At 30.0% G+C, this 11,796-nt stretch overlaps 1 protein-coding gene across 2 annotated transcripts; it reads right to left on the bottom strand.

Moving 5' to 3' along the window:
* Nucleotides 1-219: 219 nt before the first annotated feature.
* On the bottom strand, nt 220-6,422 carry LOC108769060 (carboxypeptidase Q). Of its 2 annotated transcripts, XM_018519807.1 has the most exons (8): nt 6,338-6,422; nt 2,737-3,094; nt 2,507-2,657; nt 2,178-2,427; nt 1,871-2,111; nt 1,531-1,713; nt 1,035-1,296; nt 220-563 (listed from the first exon to the last, which is right to left on the bottom strand). In XM_018519807.1, exons 2-8 carry the CDS (start codon nt 3,072-3,074, stop codon nt 561-563), a joined length of 1,428 nt encoding a protein of 475 aa, XP_018375309.1. In that variant the 5' UTR covers nt 3,075-3,094; nt 6,338-6,422; the 3' UTR covers nt 220-560. The 2 variants fall into 2 exon arrangements, with proteins under 2 accessions (XP_018375309.1, XP_018375308.1); XM_018519806.1 differs by having other exon boundaries at nt 220-1,296.
* Nucleotides 6,423-11,796: the final 5,374 nt, after the last annotated feature.

Raw genomic sequence — 11,796 nt, forward strand, 5'->3', positions numbered from 1 at the left:
ATCGTAGGCCTAATCGTTTATATGCTGTGATTGTACAGGCATATTTGAAATAAAACACTCTATGAATACATAATTTCAGTGATTTACATTTCCACATCCACAGATTTCTATATTTAAACCTAAACTGCTGACTGTCATGTAATAGAAATAAATCAAAAATACAATAGAAAGACATAACATATGATAGAAAGAAAAGAACAGCTCGAAATTTAACATCATATTTCTTGTTTTAATTTCATGTATACACATGTATGCGTCCTGTCTGTGAATATATCATTATCATGTGATATTGTCTGTGATGGGTGGTTTTCATTTGGATCGACATAAGTCAACACAAGCATTCCATATATGATGCGGAAGAAATTGATCAGGTGACTTATTCTCGAGACGAATTTCGTACGGTTCTGGTGGCATATGGTGTCGCGTTCTCATTAACTGTTAAAAATATATTTGGAGCACACCTGAGTTGCTTTCCATCACGATTCCATCTTTCTTGACATTCAGTAAGTAACAAAAATAGAACGATATTTAACTGTATTAATTATGCCATCAAATGAAAATTACCCAATATTGTCCGCGATATTGTCTATGTGATTTATGAATGAGCACGAGCGTGGCGTAGTAGGTAGCACACGAAACTGCTATACCAGAGATCTCAGGTTCGATCTCAGGCAGATTCAAAGAATTTTTCACGCGCTCGTAGTTCCTCTTCGGTGGTCTGGCAAACCACCAAGAGTATCTATTGTCAAGAAAATCTCTCAAAAATTGCCGTTTGGAACCGGCATTAAATTGTAGATCCCGTATGTCTCTGTGTACAACCTGTGTGCACGCCACAGGCATACGTATGAGAAGTAGACCTTGTCCCGACTTTGGGATGTCGTGCCATTGGATTGGATTGTATTTATGTATGAGAGTGCATTTGAGATTCACCGCCATGCTATCCTCAAATATGGCGATGAAGTCGACAATCTAGATACAGAATTCCGTGCATTCATCATTGCGTACACATACATATATCAAATTGATTTTTATAATACGCTAGTGAAATTGTGTTGAGGCAGATCAACGCTGATATCTGCTAGAACAAATGATACCGCTGCGAATAGAGCTGTATTCATATCCAGAGCTTTTGGATTTTCTGCCAACATGGTATCCGCGTTTGTATGGTGATAATAGAAATATTTTTCGTTTCGATTCAAAAGAGCACCACCTGGTACGCCAGCTTTAATCCAAAACGATATATCAGGGCCTGTGCATGGGCTCTTTAATTTCATGTCACCTAACGGAGTTAACAATCTAGAAACATAAAAGAGTATGATTATTTTAAATAATAAAAATTATTATAAAATAAATATAAACAAATATTTAATTAAATTTAAATACAAAAATTATGTTATAAAAGCAATAAACGTTTTTTAAACATAAAAATTTCTTAAAAATATGAATAACAAATAAAAAATTAATATTTTATAATTGTAATAATAAATCAAAAACGAAAATAAAATATAAAAAATCTATAAAGGAACTAACCGCATTATTCTCTGAAGTATACATTGGGTCATCTTGTTTCCTGAAACTTCGAGACCTGTAGGCGTGAAAGTGCCAGAATCAGATTCCATCACGAACTGCAAATTTCCATTCTCTGCAGCGTGATTCCGTATATACTGCTCCGCTCCGAGAAGACCAAATTCCTCGGCAGTCCACATTATCATTCTATATATGTATAATATCATATATAATATAAATTGTAAATTGTAAATTCTAAATATAATATAAATAATTTGCTATATAACAAAACGCTTTACAGAGTATACATACTTAATCTTATATCAATAATCAGTTAAATTAAATATTTCGAAATATTATGAACCTTATCGTTCTTCGCGCCCGGATGCCGAGATGTTTCAACAATTTTAATGCGTTCCAAGATATGAAAATGCCACCTCCATCATCCATTGCGCCTATTCCAACATCCCAACTATCTATATGTCCAGAAACGACAACTGCTTTTGCAGGCACGCTAGAGCCGATGATATCCGCTATAACGTTTCGAGATTGAGTATCGGGATATCTCTTCGCTTCCATTTTTAAGTTTATTATTATCGTTTCACCTAAATAAACATAATACCATCAGTTATCTATCTAGCGAAGATCTCAAGAAGTGTTTTTTTTTTTACCTCGATCTGCCATCCTTCCCAGAAGAGTTGCATCTTCGACAGTTATACAAGCAGCTGGGATTTTAGTAACGTTTTCTGCGTAATTCATCATACCCGTATGCGGGGTATACAATGAAAATGGCGTTACTGATCTGATTAATGCAGCTACAGCTCCCAATTCTGCAGCTCTTATAGCTCCCACGCTTCTATATTCCACAGTCTCTCCATACGAGACAAACTTTTGATTGTATACGACTATTTTTCCCGGAATCTGATACATTTAAAAGTTACTTTATTATAATTAAGGACAAAAATGTGTTGCATCTCGATCTTTTATTCGTTAAATTTACCTCTTCTGCCCTTTTCTTGAGTTCTGCGAAACTATTCACTACGACAGCATTAGCAGTTATGCCTTTTTTCGGAGTACCAATACTATAACCCAGTCCCAGTAACGCCAGATTTTTCTGCCGTGGTTGCAAAAGAGTCGCAGATTCCGAGCCTCTGGATTTATTATCATAATCATCGCGTTTGTTTTTTATTTTTAAATTATTTAATTTTAACGTGCATTTATGAATTATACCTGACCCATCGTGGTACGGTGGCTGGCTCACCATGAACATTATCTAAACCTAAACTGATCGATTTGTTCAATACGTAATCAATAGCGTCTTCAAGAACTTGAGTACCGGTAAATCTCGGGCCAAACTTGTCAACAAACGTTGCCAAATCTTGCCATGTGGTTCCTTTGAATGAACCTTGCATACTTTCATTAATTATTCTGTGTACTATTGGCGCATAAGAGTCTATTTCTTGAATTAAATGATTTGGCAGATGGCAAGTATCCTGGTCATGTGCCGTTATCATTGACTGGACGCACAACAGCCACACAAAGATAATTCTGTCTGCGTTATACCACATTATCGCTAAATACGGTTTTCCTGTGTCATTAATATTGTGTTTCATTATAGAAATTACATTAAACATATTAAATAATGCATACGAGTGAAAAATGCCATGTTTGGTCAAAGCAGCTCTTTGTGCCTAACAATATTGAGAATTTATACAATTTAAGTTTAAGCAAAGCCGATTGTTATTTATCGGTCTTGAAACGCAGTCCTAAACCGAAACTAGAGTAGTAATATTATAAATTAATTTTGATAAGCAATTTAATATTATCCCTTGAACACTACACTATTTTCGCCACCTGATTTCTCACCACACGTGGGTTACGGTAACCCTGGAGTCTTTTTTTGCTTTTATCTCGGGATCTAATGCATCAATTTTAACTTCTTTTTTTTTTAATCGATACAACAGACAGTAAGGAAAAAGAATAAATAAATAAGAATATCATAAAACTTCCGAAAACCAAGATATTTTGAAAAAAAGGAAGAAAGAAATTTCAAAATTAAAAAAAATCGTTGTTTTTTAAAGTAATTATTTTCCAAAAAAATAATACAAGGTTTTAATTTACAGAAATCGAAACATATTAAGTTGTATGTTAAGAAAAAAAATAAATTATTACGAATTATGCTAAAAAATATATTTATTCGACGAGGTTGAATTTGGGTGACTTTCAAGTAATACGATAATAAAGTTAGTAGAAATTTTTATTATATGACATCTAAATATACAAATGAAATTATTCATTGATTTGCGTGAAACAGGCGAAACAAATTTTTGCAACATGTTCCCTACACATTGACTGTTGGCACTGCAAGCATATGTAATAAGTTTTCCTATCTAAAGCCCTTGGACAGAATGAACATTTTTGTTTTTCTATTTTGTTTACAGCTAATATATCGCGTGGATCTCGATTTTCTGAAATGTCTGTGTTTCATGAATTCTTCGATTTGAATTCGCAATCTTGTTCATATATTTACTTACAATTTGATTTCGAAATAAAAAACGTAATAACCACACAGGATTAGCATAACCCACACAATAAGCTCATGGCATTCTATTCTGGTTCGTACACGCTGAGGTTGCCAGACGGGGGATTTGTAGTAGGGATGCGAAAGTTTTTTCCCCCCTTGTTCCCACTCCACACTTCTGATCGTTCATAAGCGCCACGCGTTTTTTCGTACGGACTGGGTTACCATAACCCACGGTGGTGTTCAAGGGTTATTGATGCAAATAAACATTTTAAGTAAAAAGCTGTTAATAATTATTTACAATTTTTAAGATGCTTATTATTAGCATGAAATTATTAACAGTTTTCTAAGATGCTTATTTCCATCGTAATACACTCCAGCTTTGATTTAGAACTGCATTTCAAGATCGACAAATAATCGACTCACAGTTTGCTTGAACTGGAAATTATATAATTTCATAAACAATATTATTATAGACATAAAAAATCGCCTTGATCTAATATAGTATTTTTCACTCATATGTGTTTTTTATCTCATCTATTGATTTTTGCTTATAATATTTATTTATAATGTTGGTAATCTTATCTATCGATTTTCCCTTACATAATATTGTTTAAATATTGCAATCTATTGCAACACTGATTTGTCAATTATGATATCTGATTGCGATAATGATATCTTGCCCAGTAAAACATAGGTATAATTATATCAATATAATAGCATGAGATGACTGATTTAATAAATTCATAATAGAAATACAAAAAGGAAATTATTATATATAATTATTATATATAATTAACCAATGTGTGTGACAATAACTGTGTATTAAAAAATCTTGATCGTTATATACGGGAGACTCGGGTTGAAAGTGACGGGTAAGTTATAACACTTGCAAAAAACATTATAAACATTATAAATAAAATACAAAAGCAATAATATTGTAAATAAAAAAAAATTTAGGCGTTAATATATTTAAAAAGACATTTACTAATCTAATAAGATTGTATACATACATATCGACTTACATAGCCTTTTTTAGTTTAACAATAACGACGAATAATAGACAAATCAGTATTAATTCCTCTTAAACATAGATAACTTGCCAATAATATTAACAATAAGAAGCCAGTAGTCAATCAAACAAACAAAATCTTATTAAATTATATGAAATAGTGATTTGTGGAACGTAATCTTTCATGTTCAATAATAAAAAAGTGAGTAGTAAAACATCAAGTAGTAAAACTATGATAACGAATTCATCGTTAAACGACGAGAATCACGTTAAGTAAATGTTTTTGGAAAAGTCTAATTTTGACGAAGAGTTTCTTAGTAAAAATATTGTAAAGAATATCATCGAGAATAAATTTTTATATATCTTTATTTCATTTGGTCTCTTATTATTAGCGAATCTCAAGAATAACTGGTGTATATAATTTTACATTAGATTATTAAACGCTTTTTTAAACATATTAACACTTAAATTTGCTTGTATTTGGTCGTTTATTCTATATCATTGCTTTGCAATTAATGAGTATTCTTTATTCTTGATTAAAATACAAAAGCATAAGGGGAAAAGATAAAAGTTCATAATTATTTATATTACAAATCTATCTCTTCCTTACGCTTGTGTATTTTATTTATATTGTTTTTATGTAAGCGTTATAACTTACCTATGTTACTTTCGATCCCAGTCTCCTCTACTTAAATAAACAATTAGCGATAATGTCATGTTTCTATTCACGACGTTATATTGTTACATCCTACCAATGTATAAAGAGAATTAATGTTAAATAAATTATTTATATTTCTCACATACATTATATATTACATATTTGTCAAATTAAGAGAATGTTTAAAATATTTAAAACCTTTTATAATACGCCCGATCGTGTCAATGTTATCAGCATATGAAGCTAATCTTTACTGAATAAAACGTTATACATTATCATCGATTGGTTAATAGTCAGTGCTGTAAATTACTGATAAAATAATAATTTCTCGTATCTCTCTCTCTCTCTCTCTCTCTCTCTCTCTCGTAAAACACATTTGACAATTATTTATTACGTGAAAACTTAAATTAAATATCGTACTTATATAATTTTTAGGATGCTATCAAAACTTTCGCAAAATAATAAATTATTTTTGCATAATTTGTTTTATATTTGATGTAAAAAACGAATAAAAAATAATAGTTTTCTTTAATAAATTAAAATCTTAAAAAAAATTTAATTTAATGTAATTGTAACTTGAATTTTTAACATTTATTACTTCCAATTATTTTACGTGTAACTTTCAATAAAATGTACTTACTGAATATTGTTCACAGTATGTATAATGAATTTATAATAAAATATTTCGTGAAGGAGGTAGTCTTGCTTGGCGCAGTGATGTGGTACTAATTGACAGACATCTACATAGGTTTAGAGAAGCTTGATAGTGGCTGAAGGACTACGTACAATCAATGTAGTGGGGAACAGAGAACACAGAGAATAAGAATTTCAACCTATCAGAAATCATGTTCTATGAAATACACAGTTTCTGATAGGTTGAAATTCTTATTCTCTGTTCCCTGTTCCTTATTCCTTCGATTGTGCGCAGTCCCTGAGAGTGGATATGTCCGCGTTTTAAATGGAACCATCGTTACAAGCGCCTCTATGTACACACTGAACTATGTCCATGATATTTTCGTCGGGTAACACATCTGCAGTCTTTGGTTTTGTTCCATGTTACGTTTGGTTTTATTCTGTATTATATTCTGTACCAGAGAGAAACCTCAGAGAGACTCGTTGTATTGTAACTTTGCGACAATATTTCTTCTGAAAGTGTATGTCTCGTTCCCAACGTACAACAGGATAATGTTCGTATTGTAACCAAGTTGAGAACTCGTTCGATAATGTATTACAGTCATATCCTTCATGTATTTCTTCCTTCATGGACCAGAAATTATAAGAAGTTCTTGAACTGAACATCCTACATTGAAAAAATTACTATTAGTACTAGTGATCGGCATAATGGATAAAATACAAAAATGTGGAGTAAAAACTTAACTTGTACATACACATAAAAAACTATAACATAGTTTTATATTACACACATATTATAGATGAAAGTCGTCTAGATTGATCTAAGTTAAAGAGACATCCGTTTATTTTTTGAAAGTAAAATTAATCCTCGAACCACACACTTATTTCCGATACGTTTGGACGACACATATGGATCATTCGTATCCGACTCGATTTTAAGATTCTTAAGATGCTCGAAAAATTCTGTAAATGTGTAAAAATTTACACATATTCTTTAAGGTCTCTACTAAATTATCCTGCTACGCAAACATTGGAAAAAATGTTTAGAAAAATTATGGAAATTACTTTCTGCACCAGAAGAAGAAAATAATTCAGTTTTGATATAAAAATTGTGACTTTGATTTTTGAAGGAAAAAGCAATTTTTGATTTTGTCAAAGTACAAAAATGATTATTTTTAATACATAGACACGAAAGACTTAGTGTGTGGTTCAAGGGTTAAGAATATATATCAACGGATTAAAAATGAAAAAGACATGAACAAATAAGATTCAATAAAAATGTATGAAAGTAAAACGAAAGTATTCTGAAATATTGCAAATATTATGAAAATTTTTTTTAATTTTGAGAGTCTATATAATAGTTTGTATACTTATCACAAACACACACACACACACACACACACAGTACATGATATAATTAATTTTTAAATTACACTAGTTTACAGCAAAAAATTACTTTGAACCGGACTACATGTCTTTCATAGATTTTTGGATGCTGAAAATAATGCCGCAAGCGAAAAAACTTTAGCATGTCGGATTTCCAAGATTTTTGAGGTTTAATACTTAAAAAATAGCTTTTTTGCGATATTTGACATTTTTTAATAAAGAAGGTTACCGTTATCTTGAAATTTCGATCAGAAGTCATGAATGTATTGTTCATCCCCTATAAAATGCATTTTTTTTTATTTCAATACCTTACTTTTTAGCTTTAATCGTTTATAACATGGCTAAAAAGTAAAGTATTGAAATGCATTTTATAGAGGATGAACAATACATTTATAACTCCTGATCGAAATTTCAAGATAACGTTAACCTTATTTATTCAAAAATGTTAAATATCGCAAATTAAGCTATTTTTTAAGTATTAAATCTCAATTATCTTGGAAATCTGACGTGTTAGAATTTTTCGTTTGCGGCATTGTTTTCAGCATTTAAAAATGTATAAGAGACACATAGTCCGGTCCAAGAAAATTGAAAAAAAAATTTTTTATTAACTTGTATTATCTTTATTCACTGTCTACATACATATATATGGATATTATTTCGAAACACTTTATCGGTAATAGCACTTTGGAAAATCCGTAAAACAATTATTGCTAAAATAGGAAATATATATTACAGTAATACATCGTAAATGAATTTTTCCCAACTAAACTTTTCGTCTCTTTTCTTTTATAATATCTATATGTACACATATTTCTACTAAATAATAATTTAATTGATTTTAGTATATATGTACAATAAATCAGGGGTCTTTCGGTTTTGAGTATTTATGTTAATTTTTCCAATATCGATTAATTGCTTCTTCCGTTGCTACGAAGATGCAATTTTTAAGTTTACGGGATGGCTACGAATCGGACATCGTAAAGACATCGCAACATCATCTCTGCGGCGTCTGATTCGTACATTGCATTTTCTTGTAATTTCTATTTTAATCTGTTGTTATCATGGTTCCTGGTGCTCTGTTTTAAAAGAATGTATGTTATATTTCTCTACAGAGTGATCAGTGAGAATGAGTTGAAACTAAATGGTTATAGTTTCGCAACAAGTAGGAAGGAATGAAATGAATCAAACGCCATTTTGTAGAGAAAACTTTTCAATTTTATTATCGCATATACGAAAAATATATGTAATTATTTTACAATTAAAACATTAAAAAAGTGGGCATTAATATGCTTGTGCGCATGAAATAATGGTATACGTTTTAAAATGTCCTTCGGAATCTAAATGAAATTAAATAAAAAGAATCGCTTCATGAAGATTTTTATTAAGTTTTTTCCGAATACAAAGAAAAGAGTATGAGTCAAGGAATTTTATTTTATGCAAAGTGGCGCGACCCCATCCCGTATATGCATGCATATTTTTGGCCCTATTTTTGTAATGTTTCAATTGTTAACTAATTTACACATTTTTATTTATTTTAAGCTATAATGAAACAATAATATTATATGAAATACCAACAATAAGTGCATATAATATAAGAATGTTAATAATATTAACAATATAGAATGATTAATAATACTTAATTAAATGAAGCAAAACTAAAGCCTGAAAATATAGATATAAGTAAAGATGTAATGAACGCTGTATAACATCAGAATAAAAAGTAAAAAATAGCAAAATTTATATAATGGAATATTCAAAGTTAAACCTAAAACATTTAGTTACAGTAGAACTTTACGCTATTTTCAACTGATTCGAATCACAGACAAATGTATAGAAAATCAAATCAACTTAAGGAACATTTAAAAACCGAAAATGTTCTATATGTCTGTTAATTTCGGACAATCGTGTTTGTATCTTATGTTGAATACTTGAAAGTTGATTCTCACTTATGTAGTATGTCACATTTTTCAGTTCATGGGGAATCTGAAACAATTACATTTTACAATTAGGAGACGAAAGCCTTGAATGGTTAAGGCGGATTTTTAGTAATTTAAAATTTTAATAAATATTTCGGTGTAAATTTTTGTGAGGAAAAGATTGTGGCTAAGATAATGAATTGCTAATTTTTCCAAGTTGATAATAGATGACAAGACGATACTGAATTCGACATTGACAAAAAAATGATGTATCAAGAGAACTATCTTAATTAAAAATAATTATGTTAATTCAATAATACCATTAATAAAACGAATACTTGTGCTCTTGTCTCAATAAAATTTTATTTATTTCATTGATACGTTGTAAATCAACAAGATCATTTTCGATTAAAATAATACTGTTAAAACAACATTATTTTTTTTAGTGTACTAAGGCTTTATAATAAATTATTTCTTGTAATTCGATTTCAATATATCCGCTACAGTTAATAATATAATAAAAAATATGTTGTTTGAAATGTATCGCGCGCGTGCGTGTGTAATTTTTTTGTCCCAATTCGTAAAGAATAACGTAACTATGGTATTTACTTCCATTATCTCTATAAAATTATAGTATAGTATAAATAAGAATGTATAAAAAAATATATTAATATTTTGTTCCTTTCTACATCATGTTTATTAAATAAATAAATGAACACAATAATTGGAGATGACTTTCAACAGTAGTCAAGATGAAATAATCATGCAAGCAGATTATATTTGTCAATATACATTGTAAACGTGACTAAGTACTTGAAATTGGTTACTTAGCATTGACTATCTGTATAAGTAAATTTCCATATGTATAGAGAATATCATTATCTTAACCCTTGAACACCACCGTGGGTTACGGTAATCCAGTCCGTTTGAAAAAACGCGTGGCGTTTATGAACGATCAGAAGTGGGGAGTGGAAACAAGGGGGGGGGGGGGGGAAACTTTCGCATCCCTACTACAAATCCCCCGCCTGGCAACCTCAGTGAACGAACCAGTCGAGATAGAACGCCATAAACATACTGTGTGGATTACGCTAACCCTGAGTGGTTATTACGCTTTTTATTTAAAAATTGTAAGTAAATATACGAACAAGATTGCGAATTCAAATCGAAGAATTCATGAAACACACAGACATTTCAGAAAAATCAAGATCCGCGCGATATATTAGCTGTAAACAAAATAGAAAAACAAAGATGTTCATTCTGTCCAAGGGCTTTAGATAGGAAAACTTATTACATATGCTTGCAGTGCCAACAGTCAATGTGTAGGGAACATGTTGCAAAAATTTGTTTCGCCTGTTTCACGCAAATCAATGAATAATTTCATTTGTATATTTAGATGTCATATAATAAAAATTTCTACTAACTTTATTATCGTATTACTTGAAAGTCACCCAAATTCAACCTCGTCGAATAAATATATTTTTTAGCATAATTCGTAATAATTTATTTTTTTTCTTAACATACAACTTAATATGTTTCGATTTCTGTAAATTAAAACCTTGTATTATTTTTTTGGAAAATAATTACTTTAAAAAACAACGATTTTTTTTAATTTTGAAATTTCTTTCTTCCTTTTTTTCAAAATATCTTGGTTTTTGGAAGTTTTATGATATTCTTATCTATATATTCTTTTTCCTTACTGTATGTTGTATTGATTAAAAAAAGAAGAAGTTAAAATTGATGTATTAGATCCCGAGATAAAAACAAAAGAAAACTCCAGGGTTACCGTAACCTATATGTAGTGAAATCAGTTGGCGAAAATAGTGTTGGTGTTCAAGGGTTAAAATAGTAAAAGTTTCAAACAAATCTTAAGAAAAGTAATTTTTGTGAGTAATGTGTTTGCGATACAACTACTTAAAACTGAAAATGAAATTCAGTGCAATTTGCAGAATATGTACAATATATAAATTATTCACACTAAATTATTTAAAGTTCTAAAGACAGCTTTATCATTTAATATCTTTATTTGATAGTTACTATGTACTTACATTACGGTCTAAAAAAAATACTTTTATTGAATATTAGAATAAACTAAATATTAGAATTCTAAAGAATAAAAAAAAACAAAGAGCAGTCTTGTAGAAACATATACAATATATTACGAACA

Source organism: Trachymyrmex cornetzi, unplaced genomic scaffold (assembly GCF_001594075.2).
Source record: "Trachymyrmex cornetzi isolate Tcor2-1 unplaced genomic scaffold, Tcor1.1 scaffold85, whole genome shotgun sequence".
NCBI classification, from domain to species: Eukaryota; Metazoa; Arthropoda; class Insecta; order Hymenoptera; family Formicidae; genus Trachymyrmex; species Trachymyrmex cornetzi.

What these genes read in the sequence shown, in the direction of transcription:
- LOC108769060 (XM_018519806.1), bottom strand. Translation starts at nt 3,074, where the DNA reads ATGTGGTATAACGCAGACAGAATTATCTTTGTGTGGCTGTTGTGCGTC. An exon ending in GGGAAGGATGGCAGATCGAG is followed by an intron (nt 2,112 to 2,177) that starts GTAAAAAAAAAA and finishes ATGTTTATTTAG; the next exon opens with GTGAAACGATAATAATAAAC. An exon ending in CGGGCGCGAAGAACGATAAG is followed by an intron (nt 1,714 to 1,870) that starts GTTCATAATATT and finishes ATACATATATAG; the next exon opens with AATGATAATGTGGACTGCCG.